At 44.6% G+C, this 18,956-nt stretch overlaps 1 protein-coding gene across 1 annotated transcript in view; it reads right to left on the reverse strand.

Annotated features, from left to right (window-relative positions):
* The window catches only part of MAATS1 (MYCBP associated and testis expressed 1), a gene marked incomplete at its 5' end in the record, with an annotated part of 51,455 nt that overhangs the window by 15,014 nt on the left and 17,485 nt on the right, over window positions 1–18,956 (reverse strand). The window contains 6 exons of the mRNA XM_025192827.1: window positions 814–820; window positions 1,378–1,458; window positions 3,202–3,318; window positions 17,796–17,938; window positions 18,082–18,264; window positions 18,510–18,667. Coding sequence (XP_025048612.1) covers window positions 814–820; window positions 1,378–1,458; window positions 3,202–3,318; window positions 17,796–17,938; window positions 18,082–18,264; window positions 18,510–18,667 — 689 coding nt within the window. The remainder of the gene's footprint in view (window positions 1–813; window positions 821–1,377; window positions 1,459–3,201; window positions 3,319–17,795; window positions 17,939–18,081; window positions 18,265–18,509; window positions 18,668–18,956) is intronic.

Genomic DNA, 18,956 nt, shown 5'->3' on the forward strand with positions numbered 1-18,956 from the left:
GATGAGAGATAAAATCTAAAGAGTCTTGCAAACAGAAAACATCCTTTTCCTCTGAGCCTTGGGATCATCTGTTTCCAAGATCAAATTCTCTATTATTAATGCTTGAACATTTGAGGAATTTCTCTGATGCTCCTGACAGGAAACCAAGCCCTCTGCAATATAGGGGCACAAGATAGGGGCACAAACAACCCTTTTATTACTTAGTCAAAGGAGAACCTCCATTCTTTTTCAGTCATATTAGGATCTGCCCAGACCTTTACCCAGCAAAGGAAGTCATGCTTTTTCCTCTCCCCACTCCCTTCTCTATGTCCCAGTCTGATATCCACTGCTCTCCCTGTCCTGGGAACTGCTTATCTACCTTGTTTAACCCCACTCGGTGTTGCCTCTTCTTGACCCAGTGCCTTCTGCATTTGGGCGGTGTGTGGGAGTGTCCCCTATTCCCACTGAGTAGGGAACTAAGACTCTCTAGAAGACAGGAAGGTAAGCGGTAGCATACTGTGGGATGCTGGGTAGCAACAGCAGTTCCAGCCAGTTCATGATCCAACAGCCTCACAACCAACTCAACCAGAAACTTATGAGAAGTCCTTAAAAATGAGGAGAAATTTTGTGACAACCAGAAGCCCTGAAATGGGGCTAGAGGCAATAATCCCAGGGGACCATTAAGGACGGGAGAGAGACTTGGAAAACCCAAGTTCAACATTGACCATTTTCTAACGGCGTTTCTTATTACACAGAGCCCGCTGCTGCTATCCAGAACAGTAAGAAACAGAGTTAATCTCAGTGGTCCAGAGACAAGCAGCAAGGGTAGAAAACTAACCCCCTGGGTAGGCAAAATGTTCAAAACTGGCCAGACCTGAGGAGAAAGGCCTATCCAGGAATTCTCACGCAGGGTGCCTTAAGATCCTTAAAAAAGTGCCATGCAATGCACTGTTAGGCGTACAAACAAAAGATACCTAGGGATTTCAAAAAAACTTCTGACCTGTTGTGGTCTTTCTGAGTTCTTTGCAATGAAGAATCACTCTCTTTTTGTGATAAAAATTAGTGAAATATAGGATCTGGCATTTTCTGAGGTGTGCCTGGTTGAGAATCATTGGCCTAACCCAAAGCCCTGAACAGGACTACAGTAGGTCTCAGTGGACATCTTCATGGAGGGCACAGGCATTTTCCCATGACCTGGAATGGTCTATCAGTAATTTGGGACAATAAACAAGGTTTTCAATCTAGGAGGATCAGGGTTATGGGAAGTTACTGCTCAAGTCCCCTGTGGCTGAATTAGTTGTGCTGGGGCCAGGTTGTTAATACCTGGCCCCAGCACAACTGAGGCCTATCTTCAGTAACCCCCATCAGCACCTGGAAGATAAAAGAAAGCCCAAGGACATAATATACCATGTTCTGAATGGCTCTGCCTCGGATTAACTTCTGCAAAAAGATCACTGCCATTTCAATCTCTTCTTCTCTCTGCCAAGACACAACAAAAATCCAGTTACGATCTATCTCTTCTCTTTGGGAAGAGCTTGGAGAGTTGGAAGAGCTATTCATCACACTATCTTTCTCAGAGTACAATTCATCTCTGGTTTATTTTTGTGGTGTTTTTCATCATCTCTCTCCTGATTTCCAGGAATGGAGATAAGTCAAATAATGTAGGTTTCTGAATATTATGAGAGATAGATAAGACAAAGACATAAGAGGCTGTGGTAGGAGTTCATAGAGGGAGTTTAGATTGCAGCAACAACTTATTAGGGGGTGGAAGGAGAAAATGATGATATGGACTAACAGAACCATGCACAGGTTGACTAAGTGTGGTTATAACAGACACATGATCAGCATGACCATAAACTCTAAGAACAAGGAAGGAGGAATAGTATTTAGGAAGGCTGCCTTGAGATGGGAAGCCTCAAGGTGTGTGGGGGAAGCAAGAGACAGAACCCAGGTGGATGTGAGTCTGACTGTGTGCACTTACCTACCCCAGGCTGGGGTTTCCCCGAAGCATCCCTTTGCTTTCCAGCATCATGAAGGGTGCCAAGCAGACCTTCAGCAAAGGACTGCTCTTTCCGTTGGACTTCCCAGGAAGACAAAACTTAATAGGTGGGCTGGAGAGGTAACTTCCTCTGGATTATCCAGCCAGAAGAGACACTGAGGCACAGGGCACCTTAACTGCAGAGGAAGGCTGGAACCCTTCTCGGAAACTGGGACATCTGCCACAGAGGCAGAAAGGTAAGTCAAACTGCAGCTACAGGGTTCATTTACACAGCGGGAGGTACAGAGCTGCCAGGTTATCTTCAGCTCTAGAAATGACCACAGTGAGGAGTGCCACTGCCTCCCTGTGATTGTAGCGGAGATGAGAGGGTAAACCGGCACCTACTTGTTATATGTGCTGGAAGCAGAAGGCCAGGGGGATGCAGAGGCAGGCTGGGGATTGGAGGAGCCCAGAGAACACAGTGGAGAGTAGGGTACTAAATGATGGGAGGAGCAGTCTATGAGCCTGTGGCAGGTTGCTGGGGGCCAGTGAGTTGTATGCATCTGGCAGCGGCAGGAAACGAGTTGAAGAGGATTGGAGTGGATGTTTCCATTCCATCTTTTATGCTTCCTTCTGCCCAGCTTGCCATGATTTCTGCCACTTCCCCCTTGACATCCCCGTCTTTCTGGCAGGAAGCCTTTGCTGCAGACACCAGCTGCTGCCAACATCTGCCTGGTGACTAGGGCCAGAAAAGGAAGTGCCAAGAACACAGAAGAGTCTTTCTGCCCTCAGTGCTCCTAGCAGCAGGGACCTTAACCCCACTGCAGCAAAATAAGCACATGGTCAGTCTCATTACTCTGCTGGACTCTTGGGCAGATTGTTTGGCAACTTGCAAAACCAAATCCTAAAACAGTGGGAGAGGCTGCACTACTCTGCCTCTAAGAAGGCATGTGGTGATTTTCTTTTGGTTTCCAAGGAACAAGGGTGTTTTATGTACTTTTTTTGTCTTAAGGAAAGATTATTTAAAGTTGTGCCCATTGTCAGGGCGGGCTTTGTGCCACCTCAGATGTTAAAAAGCTTAAGCAATGAGGTAGTAACAGTCTAAAGATAAGCTCCTTGTAACTGTGCTTATGTTGTCTGCTGGTACTGTGTATTCAGAACTGACGAGCAATCTGTATCACTCTGGATGGTTTTTGAGTCAATAGAAGGCTTACAGGAAAAACTACTAAAAGCATCCAACTTACGGTTGATGGCGTTTCCAGCACTGGAGTTGGGGGCCGAGGAACAGGTTTTGGTACTTTCTGAAGGAATCGAAGGGGCTTCTTTGGCTCCTGGATTTTATTCTTTTTGGCCAACAGCACCTGGAACAGTCACACAGCTTGAGTTCTGCCCACACAGGGACTGACACTAACCCAGAGAGCACAATGCAGGGTCTATCCTGCTACCTACTGACCTCTATGACTCCCAGAGGCCGGTGGGAGCTGAGGCCATGCTCCACCTTGCAGAATTTCACTTTTATTAGTTTCCTCACCATCTCTTTCCACTTTGTTCAAAGTCAGATGCTGTATATTAGGATACCATTGGGCAAATAGATGGCTGAAATGTCCGAATTAATTTTTGGAAAGCATAGTGGAGAAGTGAGGCTGACTGCTATCTATACTAGTAACAGGCAGCCTAAGTGGTGAGCGTCATGGGTGACTGCCCAAGGTGCCATAGTCGGGGGGCACCAAATGCACACACACGTGTGCACACATGTGCAAATACACATGTGAGCAGCCTGTACTCACAGCAGTGCTGTCCCCCAACCCTGTCCCACCCTGGCCAATCCCCACCCCAGGCAAGAAGAGCAGTGCCCAGCTCAACACCCCCCCCCCTCCAGCCACTGTTCATGAGGAGCCAGGTGGGATGGTGCCTGTTCCTGCCTGTCCACCTGCCTGGCACACCATGCAGCTCCACCTCCCTGCTGGACTGTGTCTTGCTCCCCTGCCCACCTGCCTCTGTCTATGCCTCTGCTTGCAGCAGCAGTGCTGACTGGGGGAGTGAGGTGCACGAAAGAAAAGTTTACCCAGGGCACCTTTTTCCCTCAGGCTGGCTCTGCTACTAATAATTTGTTAGCAAGCACAAAGACTGTCTTGAAATTAATCCTAATTGATCTTAATCTCTGGCACGCTACATCTTTAAAGCACATCTTTGAAGAAAGCATTTGCATTTAAACTAGGAATCTGATGAATCAATTAAATGCTAAATGTGCCAGGAGCAGAGGCCAATTCCGAGAGTTACTTAAATAATGGTAAAAATGATGAACATTTTATAGAGACAATATTCTATGCAGAAACAAAGGACGTAACAGGATTCACAAACTGATAACAAAATGACACACTTCAATACCTCGGGTATCACAAACTTAATAGCTAAAGACAACGTGAAGAATGACTAACAGGGATCCAGTTCTGTTCCCTGTTCCAGGCAATAAGTGCTGGTGGGACAGGGTTGCAGAACTCTTGGAAAGTCCAGTGGGTTTGCACGGCCACTGGAGCGGCCAGAGAAGCAGTCCATGTGTGGCCCCTACAGTGGAAGCAGAATCTCAGCTGCACGTGGCTGCGTGTGTGGAGAATGAGCCTTCATTGTGTCTCAGGAGTTCCAGCGGACTACAGAGAGGAGCCAGCACACAAACTTCCCCCAGAGAGGGGAATGCACAGCGGGCTTGGAGCGCCGTGCACACCATATGGAGACGTATCTCAGCAGCTGTACTGGGATATGGTGGTGGTGCCCAGTAAGCCAAAGGAAGGCTCAGGATGGGACCAGGGAGAATGGAACTGGGAGAGGGAAGAAGAATCCCGCCAACCCCTTACTTGAGGAAGTGGCCAAGTGGTAATGTTGCGAAAAAGTGACCCCAGACTACTGGTAAATTGAGTGAGGTTATCACGTGTTAGATGAATTTATGGATAATTAATTGATCACATATAAAAAAAGAGAGACTGATTAATTTATGGATAACTGACTGATAACTTTTGGTAATTAACTGATCATCTTTAAAGATAAACTGATGAATTGATAAATAATTAATTGTTCCCTATAATCAAGAGAAATTGATGAATGGATTGATTATTAGTTGATCATCCAGAATAAAAGGGGATCTAATGAAGACAGTGATAATTAATTGTTATTCTGTGAAGAAGGGGGATTGACAAAGGTATTTAAAATTACTGGGATGAAGGAAGTGAACGATGACGGCTTATAGTGTAAAACGAATTAGCCGATGGTAGGCCATCCTGGCTGGATGAAGGCTTGATTGAGTTGCATCAGGAAAGGCTTGATAAGCTAATGTTTGTCAACCCTAAAGGGAGAATTAGCCTGAAGGTGCTCTATGGGGAGCCCGGCAAAAGTGATTGTTGACTCCCCTGGAGAAACAGAAGCTGACTAGATTGCCCTAGAAAAAAGAAGACTCAGGGTCTTGAGTACCCTGGGAAGCCCAGTGGTCCTTCAAGCAAAATAGTTTGATTGGAAGCCTGTAAAGGCTGGATACCTTTACAATACCAACCGAGTATTGTAGAATGCGTGAACAACGGGTGTCCCCAATGGTGGATCAGGTGATGGATACTGTCTGAGCAAGTTGGAATTCAAGAGTTAAGACCACAGATCTGAGCACCCAACCTGGAGTGGTAAGGAGCAGGGTGTAGGGGGAGAGGAGCCCTGCAAAGGGGACTGCCTATAGCCAGGTGGATCTTTGCTTTTATCTTAACATCTAACCACCCTCTAATTTTTAAACAAGACATGGCAGATGAGAATGAAGGGCAGTGGAGGCAGAAACCTGGTAGAACTGAATGAGAGAGGTGGTCCCTGCCACAATCTCTTGTAGTGACACTGCAGGGAGTCCCCAGCTTATTTAGTTTAGATCAGTGATTCACAACTAAGGTGCCATGAGAACCTTTTAAGGGGGACACACAATATTGTTAGGTGTGTAAACACCTACATATGATTCACAAGATAAACCCAGAGATTTCAAATAAGAATCTTTAGTGTCAAAAACATTCTGACCTGTGGTGGTCTGTCTTAGTTCTTCCCAACAAAAGAATTGCTTTATTATTTTTTCTGACAAAAAAAGGAGTAAAAGCTAAGAGCTGGCATTTTCTAAGGGGTGCTTTGAGTCTAACAAGGTTGAGAACCACTATGTAACTTCTCCCAGTCAGGCAGAAGGTAGGGCAGTATAGCACCTTAGCTGTTGCCTACAAAAGCTTAGGCCTCTCAGAATGGTTAGTCTCTAAGGTGCTCCCCTGCCTCTCCCTTCTCCCACAGTGTTCCAAAATATGCTTCCTCTCTCATTCACACCCCCAGAGCAAGCACAGCCATTACACATACTAAATAATGAGCAAATAGGAAATAAAGGGCAAATAGCAAATGTCTTAACTTGTCTAGAAATATCCTTTCTTCTAGCAGGAAAGTCCATGGATGGACCATGAAGGGCCTTGGCCTGCTTGACATAGACACAGAAATCAAACCAGTCAATCGAGGGAGGCTAGGTATAGCCACAGGCCTGAAAAACTCTCCCAGTTCAAGATAATTTCAAAGGTACTTCAGAGAACCAAAATCTATCACAGCTTCTATCACAGGGAGATACAACAAGAAATTCATGCTCACACTTCCAACTGCAGTCCAACTCTGACTACTGTAATATATAATAGAGTTCCCCAAAAAACTAAGGAGTGTGGCATTATTTAAATTTCTTTCACAGTTATCATCCCCGTGTAGTAGGTGGGATCTGCAAACTTGGCCATTAGAAGAAATGAAATTTATAGATAGGGCAAGAAATTCTTTTTCTCTGAAGGGAAAGTCTGCAGATCTGTTACAAGGGGGATGTCCACTAGTACTGTGTCATATGAGACAGATACAGGAATGAATGTATATATTAAAATATTATTCCAGTGGACAGAAGAGGCTTACCAGCTTAATCTGTGTACATAGTTAAGGTATGAAGTGTAATCCAGTGATCATCCTATATAACTCTTTGTATGATGAATCTGATCCTTCAGGCCAGGATGCTTCCCTGACTGAATGAATAACCACAAATATTTGAAACAGAGGGAAAAAATCTTCTAACTTTGAAAGCTTCTCAAATGTATCAGCTGAGTCATCTAATAATCAAAGCCTTAGTAGCTGGGTGTTTTAAAATTTGTGATGGGGTCCAACTGAGCTGGACTTTCTGAACTGGATACTACATTCAAGATATTTAGAGTTTTCCTGACATTGAGATTATGCCAGAGCATTGTGTGGTGGTGTTGAAAGTGTTCTGCACAGAAACAAAACAGGATGGGAAAGCAAGATTTTCTTGAAACCCTGTTATTTTGGGAACAGTGACTGTGTAATCTACTGGCAGAACTCTGCCCTCATGAGAAGTGCAACACTGTTGTTCCCAACTATCTTAACCTCCATGTGTTTCTGGCCAAAGCAATTGCAATAGAAAGATAAACTTTTTTTAAAGGAAAAAATATCTATGAATTAAGGTGTTGAACATTTGAATGTCATTGCTTTAAGTTTTCTGGCCTTAAGTGTAGAATTTTATCTTTAAGCAAAAAACTTCTTGCTGAGAAGATATGACCAAGTTTTGGTATCTAATTAGGTACAAGAACCAGATCATCTCTGGACAGTGTAGGGCCACCTGGACAACTGTAACTTGTATTTTTGTTCCGGAAGCCATTATGAACAGAAAAGACAGTCATGCTTTTGGCTATGGGAGGAAAATTCACAATTGTAGCTACAGCCCATTCCTCCCTTCATCTGGAATAAGACTTTGTTTCTCTTGCTGGATTCTGCCTGCAATGGTTCCCTTGACAGGCAAGTGACTCAGGGCTGTAAAATTCCCATCTGCTGGACTTACTGTTTGCTTTCTCAGCTATCTATTTTGTATGGGCAGCCCTTGAGAATACAGCATATTCTCCTTTTTATGTAAGAACAAAGATTAGACACAGAGCCAGGCTGAGGATCTTGTACCTCTTTCCTTGTGGTCAGATTGTAAAACAACAGTGGTAGATTTTGGCTGATCAGGATGGGAGTTTTAGCTCTGAAGGCCTATTTAACTGTTCTGAGCTTGAGCCAGTTTGATAGTGTGTTGTGTTCCATCAGTATTTTAACATGATTGTTGCCTGAATAACCTTATCTGCTCTTGAAGGTGGTGCATATGCCAGTATAATTCTGCATCCCTCTTGCAACAGAACAAGGGAGGATGGTTGATTGTAAAGAATTAAACTTTTGGGGAAGATATATGGAATCTCACTGACAATGGTATATTGGTGCCAGAGACCTCCTTTATTGGTGGAGGCATCACACGCATCAGATACATGAACTGGAAAAAACTTGCCAAAAGAAAACATTGTCTGTTGTATTAGAGGCAGTGATCTCCACCGCAAGGTTCATTTAACAACACCCAGCTCTTCTAAAACACTTCTTTCCTAGATCCCAAAGCATCTTACAAAAGGGATCACCATCTTTGTCCCAATTTTACAGACAGAAGTACTGAAAGTGAATTGCCCAGGGTCACGGGACAGACCAGTGGCAGAACTGGGAAACGAACCCAGAAGTTCTGGGTTTCTGTACTTCCCACTCCATCACCCTGCCTCCTCCGGATCGATTTATTTTGGGTGTTGAAATTTAGAGCTTGTATCCTAAACCATGGCTTTTTTGAGAAATCTCTTTAAAAATGTTTGGTTGTCATGAACGCCGCATGCCCCCAGCAGCTGTGGGGGCATGGCTGCACTGGCGGCAGCGGGAGCACGGAGGCGGTAAACTCAGACCTCCCGCAGACGCTGCCAGTGCTGTTGGCGGTGAGGGCGTGGGGAGCGCTGACATGGGCTTGGTGACCACCTGCAGGCACCACTGGCAGTGTTGGCAGTGGCCAGAAGTGATCACGGACCACCTGCAGACACCACCAGCACAGGGGGTGCACCGCCACGCTCAGAGGGTGCACGTGCACCTATGTGCACACCCTACATGTTGCCCCTGGGTTGAGTGCTTCTGTCTCTTGTCTGTTTGAGTAATAGAAGGATGGAGATACAGCCTAAAGCTGTCTTGTTTCCTGAAAGTATCAGTTACCTAGTTTAAATCACACGATGTACACCAAAGTCCTTGGTAATGTGGTGTTTAAATTGACTGGGGTAAGTAGGGAGTGAGGGGAAGGAGGGAAGATGATGCTGGAATGCCAGTAACTTTGGCTTTAGGAGTTGCAATGCAATCTAAGAGAGTAAGCCAAACTGCTGTGACTCGTCTTTCTGACACTACATTGATTGGTCACTTTATTTATTATCTCAGTGGTGACAGATGGCAGAACAAGAAGCAATGGTCTCAAGTTGCAGCAAAGGAGGTTTAGGCTGGATATTAGGAAAACTTTCTCACAAGAAAGGTGGTGAAGCAGTGAAACAGGTCACCTAGACAGGTGGTGGAATCCCTAATCTTGAAGGTTTTTAAGACCCAGCTCAACAAAGCCCTGGCTGGAATGATCTAGTTGGGGGCAGTCCTGCTTTGATCAGGGGGTTGGGCTAAATGACCTCCTGAGGTCCCTCCCGACCCGCATTTTCTAGGATTCTTTTTACTGCTGCTTGCCCCTATTTGAGTAACTATCATACAAGGTCAGCTTGCAGTTTTGCTTGATTGAAAGTTACCAAGGGTTTTGCTGTGATAGCAAAACCTCTGTCTCATGCACCTTGGTGTAGCCAATAATCAGGTTATCCAACTCTCCAGTAACACACAGGTGTATCAGAGTGCCAAATCACTCCCTTTTTAGCTGCATGAAGTTCTTGGGTCTGTATTCATTTAAAGAAGTTTTCATGACAGCTCCATTTATAGTCCCCAAAGTTCATTTCATGTAGGTTACTTAATAGTAATCAGTCAAGGAATTGGCTTTTCATTGTTTCAGGTTCACTTGATATTAGATGTGGGTCACTGTGAGCTGTGTGCATGTACACACATGTGCACAATCTCTCAAGACACCTACTACTAAGGAAATTTTTCTTGAAAAAAACTCTTACTCTGAAGGATCTTCTGATCTTGAATAACACAGTGGACACTGGGGCACAAGATGGATTTGTTTTTATCTTCTTAAAAACCTTCCAATTCCTTAAAGAGACAAAAGGGTTGCAACATGTAGTCTGAGTGTATACATTGGGACAATTTTATTTGGGAGAGGCAGGAGATGGTATTTCCTCTCTTGCACTTTTTACTTTCTTTTTAGGGGCATATCTGAAGAACAGCATCTGCAATATGTTTCTCACAATAGTTTCAAGTTACTTTTCCTCACAAACATGACCCCTCTGTGGACTTCAGCCTCAAGTTTGTAAGTGGTGTCCTCGCTTTCACAAAGATGCATATGAGGATTTCCCCCTGCAGTTTCTGAGCTCCTTCCTATCCCTTTAGAAGAGTTTACCCTAGGACTGCAATTGGAAGAAGAGGAAAAGGAAGAAAAACAGAACTGCTACGCATCTTATTCCTTCTTTTGCTAGAAAAATTGAGCATTAAAAATGTCCTGTGTGCAGGAGTGACTCTTGTGGCCAAAATCTGTAGTGTCCCTGAAATCTATGCCTTCAGTGTCTCAGATTTATAGGAGCAGAAAAAAGAGGAATTAAATCCACAGAGCCCAGACACCAAGTGCACTCTCACTTTATGGAGTCCCACCATTGTTTGTGGGGGAGAAAGAGATACAGGGTACTTCTCTTATATACATACCCAGCAAGTGCATATTTACTGCACAATGCAAAGTCAGTCCCAATTCTGGCTTATTGTTTACATTCTAACAAATATCTGTTACTTGTATATCTGTTAAATACATATACCACTTAACTACCTAGCATCTTTTTAATCCCATTATCTACTCAAAGGATGTAGAAATGGATGGCAACTTGGGCAGCAGTGACCATGGGATGATCGAGTTCAGGATCCTGACAAAAGGAAGAAAGAGAGCAGCAGAATATGGAACATGAACTTCAGAAAAGCAGACTTTGATTCCCTCAGGGAACAGATGGACAGGATCACTTGGGAGGCCAGTCTAAGGTGGAAAGGAGTCTAGGAGAGCTGCTTGTATTTTAAAGAAACCTTACTGAGGGCTCAGGAACAAACCAGCCTGATGTGCAGAAAGAATAGTAAATATGGCAAATGACCAGCTTGGCTTAGCAGATAACTTGTCTGTCATCTTAATCAAAAAAGGAAGCTTACAGGAGGCTGAAGCTTGGACAGATGACTAGGGAGGAGTATAAGAGTATTGCTTGAGCATGCAGGGATGAAGCCAGGAAGACCAAAGTACAATTGGAGTTGCAGCTACCAAGGACCATGAAGGGTAACAAGGATTTCTACAAGTATGTTAGCAACAAATGGAAGGTCAGGGAAAGTGTGGGTCCCTAATCGAATGGGGGAAGCAACCACGCAACAGAAGATGAGGAAAAGGCTGAAGGTACTCACTGTCTTTTTTACCTTGGTCTTCACAGGCAAGGTCAGCTCCCAGACTACTACACCTGACAGCACAGTTTGGGAAGAAGGTGAGCAGCCCTCAGTGGGTTAAGAACAGGTTAGGGACTATTTAGAGAAGCTGGACATGTACAAGTCTATGGGAGCAGATGCAATCCATCCAAGGGTGCTGAGGGAGTTGGCTGATGTGACTGCAGAGCTGTTGGCCATTTTCTTGAAAAGTCGTGGCAATTGGGGAAGGTTCCAGATGATTGGAAAAGGGAAAATATAGTGCTCATCTTTAAGAAAGGGAAGGAGAAGGATCCAGGGAGCTTCAGACTAGTCAACCTCACCTCATTCCCTGGAAAAATCATGGCGCAGGTGCTCAAGGAATCCATTTCTAAGCACTTGGAGGAGAAGGTGATTAGGAACAGTCAGCATGACTGCCTTCTATGATGAGATGACTGGCTCTGTGTATGAAAGGAAAGCAGTGGACATGATATACCTTGACTTTAGCAAGGCTTTTGATGTGGTCTCCCACAGCATTCTTGCAAGCAAGTTAAGGAGGTATGGATTGGATGTACAGACTGTAAGGTGGATGAAAAGGTAGCTAGATCGTCGGGCTCAAGAAGTAACGATCAATCGCTCGATGTCTAGTTGGCAGCCGCTATCAAGCAGAGTGCCTCAGTGGTTGGTCCTAGGCCTGCTTTTGTTTCATAGATTTCATAGACATTAGGGGCTGGAAAGGACCTCACAAGATCATCAAGTCCAACCCCCACTGCCATAAGCAGGAAGTCTGTGGGGATCAAATGATCTCAACAAGATAAACATCCAAACACCTTTTGAATGAGTCCAGAGTAGGTGCTTGCATTACCTCTGGAGGGGGAGTCTGTTCCAGACCCTGGACACTCAGACTGTAAAGAAAGTTTTCCTTATGTTCAAACTAAATTGACCTTCTAGGAGTCTGTGGCCATTGGACCTTGTTTTTACTCGGGGAGCCCTGGTGAACAAGTGTTCTCCCAGATCCTGATGCACTCCTCTTATGTACTTATAGGCTGCCACCAAGCTCCCCCTGAGCCTTCTCTTCTCCAGGCTGAAAAGTCCCATGTCCCACAGCCTCTCCTCATAAGGTTTGCTCTCTTGTCTTTTGATCATACAGGTGGCTCTCCTCTGGACTCTCTCGAGCCTATCCACATCCCTCCTGAATGGGGGGGGGCACAAAACTGGACACCGTACTCCAGCTGCAGCCTCACCAAGGCTGAGTAAGGTAGGAGGATGACATCCCTGGTTTTGCTAGAGATGCACTGATGGATGCATGCCAGAGTTTGGTTAGTTTTGCCGGCCATGCCATCGCATTGGTGGCTTATGTTCATCTTGTGGTCAATCAGGACCCCGAAGTCTCTTTCAGTCATAGTGCTAGTGAGCGTAGCCCTGCCGAGCCTGTAAGTATGATGCTGGTTGTTCCTCCCAAGGTGGAGCACCCTGCACTTTTCTACATTAAATGCCATCAGGTTTTGCTCCGTCCACTTTGGAAGGGTGTCCAGGTCAGTCTGTATCCCCAATCTGTTTTCTAGTGTGGCTGCCTTCCCCCATAGTTTGGTGTCATCCGTGAACTTTACCAGTCCGTATCTGATGCCTGAATCCAGATCATTAATGAAGATGTTGAACAGTACCAGCCTGAGAACTGAGTCCTGAGGGACTCCACTGGTCACCTTGCGCCACATTGATTTGCTCCCATCAACTAGTACTTGTTGGGTTCAAATCAGCAGGTTCAAATCAGCAGGTCCTGTGGACCCCAGAGGGCTGAGGGAATTGGCAGAGGTCATTGCAGGACCCCTGGCACAGCTTTACGAGCACTCGTGGTGCTCTGGCGAGGTGCCAGACGACTGGAAAAGGGCCAATGTGGTCCCCATTTTCAAAAATTGGAGGAAAGAGGACCCAGGAAACTATAGGCCCGTTAGTCTTACCTTGGTCCTGGGAAAGCTCTTTGAGAAAATTATCCAAGAGCACATCTGCAAGGGATCAGCAGGGGAGATTATGCTTCGGGGCAATCAACATGCGTTCATTAGAGGCAGGGCTTGTCAGATCAACCTGGTGGCTAGGACATCATGGGAGACTAAGTCAAAGGCCCCCTTGAAATCTAGGTATATAACATTAGCCTTGTCTCCCGTACTGAGGCAATGTGTCACCTGGTCATAGAAGGTTACAAGGTTAGTCAGGTACGACCTTCCAGTGACAAAGCCATGTTGGCTAGCATTCAGAAGGTTGCCTTCCATTAGCTTGTTGCTGATGGATCCCTTGATGATTTTCTCCAGGATCTTTCCAGGAATGGACGTCAGGCTGACTGGTCTGTAGTTTCCTGGTCCTTCCTTCCTTCCTTTTTTGAAGATTGGGACCATGTTGGCTCTTTTCCAGTCTTCCGGCACCTCACCCAAGTGCCACGAATTCTCAAATATCTTTGCCATAGAGCATGCTATGATGTCTGCCAGCTCCTTCAAGACTCTTGGGTGCATTCCATCCAGGCCTGTGGACTTATGGACGTCTAGCCTTTTGAGGTGTTCCTTCACCTGATCAGCATCAATTATGGGCCCATCTCCCACTCCCTGGAAGTTCTGCGTTCCGTCTGATAGTGTGAACCCTTTGGGTGGGCGGAAAACTGACACAAAGTATTCATTTAGGAGATTGGCCTTTTCTTGGATGTCAGACGTCAACTGCCCTATTTTATCTTGTAAGGGTCCAATGTTACCTTTGTTCTTTTTCCTACCTCCCACATATCTGAAGAAGGACTCTTTGTTGTCTTTGATTCTGATGGCTGCGTTCCGTCTGATAGTGTGAACCCTTTGGGTGGGCGGAAAACTGACACAAAGTATTCATTTAGGAGATTGGCCTTTTCTTGGATGTCAGACGTCAACTGCCCTATTTTATCTTGTAAGGGTCCAATGTTACCTTTGTTCTTTTTCCTACCTCCCACATATCTGAAGAAGGACTCTTTGTTGTCTTTGATTCTGATGGCTAGTCTGAGTTCAGTTTCTGCCTTGGCTTTTGTGAACTGCTTTCTACAGGTGCGGGCTAGTGTTGAGTAGTCCTCCTTGGTGACGATTCCCATTTTCCATTTGGTGTAGGCTTCTAAGTTTCAGGAGGTCCAACAGTTCCCTGTTTAGCCAAGGGGGCTTTCCTGCTTGCTGCTTGCATTTCCTGCAGGGCAGGATTGTTCAATATCTTCATTAACAATCTGGAAGATAGGATGGAGTGCACCCTCAGGAAGTTTGCAAATGACACCAAGCTGGGGGGAATAGTACAAGGGTTGGAATAGGACTCAGAATGACCTAGAAAAATTGGAGGATTGGACCAAAAGAAATCTCATGAGGTTCCAAAAGTACACGTGCAAAGTCCTACACTTAGGACGGAAGAATCCCACGCAGTGCTACAGGCTTGGGACCAACTATCTGAGCAGTAGCTCTGCAGAAAAGGACCTGGGGGCTACAGTGGACAATAAGCTGGATATGAGTCCAACAGTGTGCCCTTGTTGCCAAGAATGCTAACAGCATACTGGGCTGCATTAGTAGGAACGCTGTCAGCAGATCGAGAGAAGTAATTATTCCCCTCTATTCTGCATTGGTGAGGCCACATCTGGAGTAATGTGGTCAGTTTTGGGCCCCCTACTACAGAAAGTGGACAAGTTGGAGAGTCCAGTGGAAGGCGACAAGAATAGTGAGGGAGCTAGGGCACATGATTTCTGAGGAGAGATTGAGGGAACTGGGGCTATTTAGTCTGTGGAAGAGAAGACTGAGAAGGGATTTAATGGCAACCTTCAACTATGTGAATGGTGGTCCCAAAGTGGATGGAGCTAGACTGTTCTCAGTGGTGGCAGAGGATAGAACAAGGGCAAGGGTCTTAAGTTACAGCACAGGAAGTTTAGGTTGGATATTAGGAAAAACTGTCTCACTAGGAGGGTGGTGAAGCACTGGAATGGGTTACCTAAAGAGGTGGTGGAATCTCTAATCTTGAAGGTTTTTAAGGCCCAGCTTGACAAAGCCTTGGCTGGAATGACCTAGTTGGGGATTGTCCTGCTTTGAGCAGGGGGTCAGACTAGATGACCTCCTGAAGTTCCTTCCAACCCTAATTTTCTGTGATTCTATGATGCTTCATAATGCAACTGTAATCTATTTAATAGCATGATGATTGCAGCAAACAGCAAACAAGAAAGAAGCTGTCAAACAGTTATTATTAGAAGCCTCAAAATGGCACTGTCAGCTGCATGAACACTGTGTATGGTAAGTTTGGGTTAGTGCATTTGGGTTAGTTGGCTCTGGGTCTGGCACGGCTGTCTTCACAGAGCGCTGGCTGCTGTTAACCTGGTACTTGGCATCCTCTTCTGCCGACTTCTCTGTTTGCTTATGAGGTGATTCTGCCACAGAGGCCTCCCTCAGGCAGGCTAAACAGGAAATGGCTGCAGTCAGCTTCTTTGGTAGCAGAAGAAGAAGGGTTTCTGATCATTTTCTAATAGAGCCCCGCTAAAGGCCAAACAATGGCCCAATAATGCTTCGAACCAAATAATCTCAACATTAGGATAAAAAGGATCCCTTTTGGATTGCTTGGTGTTCTTGTTGCTCTGGGAAGTCTTTCAAAGCCATCCTGTGGGCTTTGAGGGGTATGACCAGCTTGCCTTGATATAGGTCCCATGTCTGCTTTTCTGCAAGCATTATTGTGGAACTGTGTGCTTTAACTGCCAAAAAGACTTTTTGGGCATATTTAGTGCAGTAAATGACTTGTTTTTCCTGGAAAAAGAATGATGCCAGGCAAGATAAGCAAACAGGTATAAATCCATGGAGCTCCACTGAAAGTAAATGGAGCAATACCAATCTATAGCAGAGGATACCTAACCTGCTGTATCTATTACTGCTTCCTTTCTTTATCTGGTTCTTTCAGATGATGACAAGGATAAATCATCCTTTGATCAGCTCACTCTGGAACCTACTTGTGATCCATGACTGTGGTTTGGGATCCTCTGGTGTAGCCTACCAAAGCCATGTGAAATCGTTTAGACAGACAGAATGAAATGCTGAGATTGACATTTTGGCTAAAAACCATGGGTTAATATCTATCATGAAACTCTGCCATCTGAGCAGGGCTGCACATAATCAAGACTTTGATTTTATGCAAGTAGAAACATCCTCAAATAAGAGAGTCCATTATCACCCACAAGAACACTGGCTCAGCACTGACTGGAGGAAAGAGCAGTCTAGCACTTCCTAAAATCTTAAATCTTCTCTTTTCAAGTAGCGACCAGATACAACACTGAATTTCCTAAAATTTGATAATTGCCTTTGAAATTATTTTAAAGCAGGATTTCAATTTTATTTTAAAATGCTTTAACAGACAGCTACCGCCTTCTGTAAATGGATTATTGCGCTACATTAAAACACAGGAACACCTGTATATACAAAGGGAATGACTCAATATTTCTCATCAATTGGATCAGAAGAAAATACAAATGAAAAGCTAACAAAGTTTTATATATACATTTTTGGGGATATGTCATCCAGTAACCATACAGCTGATTTAAAAAATAATGCAAGCTCATAACTATGTCACTAGATACATACCTAATAACTCATCTCATTTGGATTGTTTCTTGCTCCAACTGTTATGTAAAGATGGCATTTGCTTCCACATTAGTCATTTACATTGCATGTGTAGATATTTCATTTGCAAGCACAACTGTGATTGATTTATATATGTGCATTTTGTGCATGCAATAGTTTATTTTCAGTCTTGAAAATCAAATGCTAGTTGTCCAAGCACCTAGGTAAATAGCAGCAACCTGTTCTGATCTAGTTTAGATAAGCAGTGTTGTCTAACCAATGCTTTGCTGCAGATGTATAGAATTTTAAAATGTATAATCCCAATTTGGTTTAATTTTTAATTATTTGAAATTTGAACCAGTAAGATTACCATATGTAAATTAAAAAGGGAAGGCAAAAGAAAATAGGCAAAGAAAGGAGAAAAACTATGATCTCTGATGTAAATCATCAATCCCAACATCTTTTCATATAGCAACAGCAAAAAGAGAAGGAGAAAGAATAGAGGATCAGGGAAGGATTAGAGTGGGTACCAAAAAACAACCCCCTTCTACCCAACTAGAAGCTTTTCCACAGAGCCAAAGCAGAAGAGAAGAGAACACTGAGTCAGAAGGAAGATGAGTTGGGCTCAGAGTAGTACTGATTATGCCAAGCGACAACTAGCAAATTCATTAGTTAATGCTCTCTCCCCGCAGCTAGCCTTATTTCTGGTTTTATATGATGGGCATTTAGGAAGTGAAATTGGGGTACTTCTTCCCAATAGCATTTCTGTGCAAGGTATGGTTCAAATCTGAAAGGAATCTTATGTGTTACCAGTTGCAGCACTATACCTGGTGAACCTGTGACAGCTCCATCTCTAGCTTTGCTGATCGCTTGATAAACCCATCCTTAGTGGTCGTGACCTTGGGTTGTGGAACTTTGGTCTGGAGCTGGGTGATGGAGTCTGGGAGAGATGCCTCCAGCTCAAGTAATCCTAAGAAAGGTGAAATAGGAGTAGGGGTACAGCAGAAGAGAAGGGAGGGAGGGAGGGAGAGAGAGAGACTTGAACTTCAGTGTAGGCTTAGGTTAATATTTAAATAAATGTTTCCTAATGTGAAACTTTTGAAGATTCCTTACCCTCATAGGTGTTAAGAAAGTAGCTTTTTACCACAAAACGTTCAGAGTGGTTATCTGGAAAATAACCAATTCTGGACAGAGGCCCATAAGGCTGCGATGCAAAATCAGAGTAGTCCTTGATGACATCTCGTCTCTCCAGCTTCCCCTCCACATTCTTCCCCTTGGCTACCAGCCTCCTGATGGCTGAAAAATAATTGTAGCCATGAGTCATGCTCTGACACTCATGGTCCTGAAAGAGTCACATCCTAAGGAATTCAGTCAGGCTTCTATTTCTCTGGAACAGAACACAGCCTACAGAACAAAGGTTGCCCAGGCAGGCCCAAAATGTAGATGTGCCCTCATGTTGAACACCAAGTTGCAGCCTTGTGACAATGGAATGGCGCAGTCTGAAAATGAAGTCCCAGCCTCCTGTTTTCCTCCCAGTTTACCTTTGACATGCTCGTGTCGAATTCTTTTCACCCTCTCTTCTTTGGCTTTCTGACGGTTAAACCAATGAGCATCCAAGCGGCTGACATCCACCTCATTCTGCTTCTCCTCTCGCTGCTTCAGCAGCTTTTTTAAGATTTCAAGTCGGAGCTCTTGCAATCTTCAAAGGAATGAAAGGCAAGGTCTAAACTATAGCGCTCTACAGAGCTCCCCGGCAGCATTGCCACAGCTAAACCCAACAGGTCATTGACCCGATTCTTAAATATGGCCAGACTGCAAATCTAGCATGTGTAATCTTTTCTGGAAGAGAGTTTCACTGGTGAAAGATGTTGGGTAATAGTCTCTTACATCAACTAAAATTCACACCCCCAGATCAATTGCTTTGATTTCAGCATGCAGCCTCCATGCTCACTCAATGTGATGTCCTCCAAAAACAGTAAGAGGGAAAG

This window comes from Alligator sinensis, unplaced genomic scaffold, assembly GCF_000455745.1.
Source record: "Alligator sinensis unplaced genomic scaffold, ASM45574v1 scaffold1190_1, whole genome shotgun sequence".
Classification (NCBI taxonomy): Eukaryota; Metazoa; Chordata; order Crocodylia; family Alligatoridae; genus Alligator; species Alligator sinensis.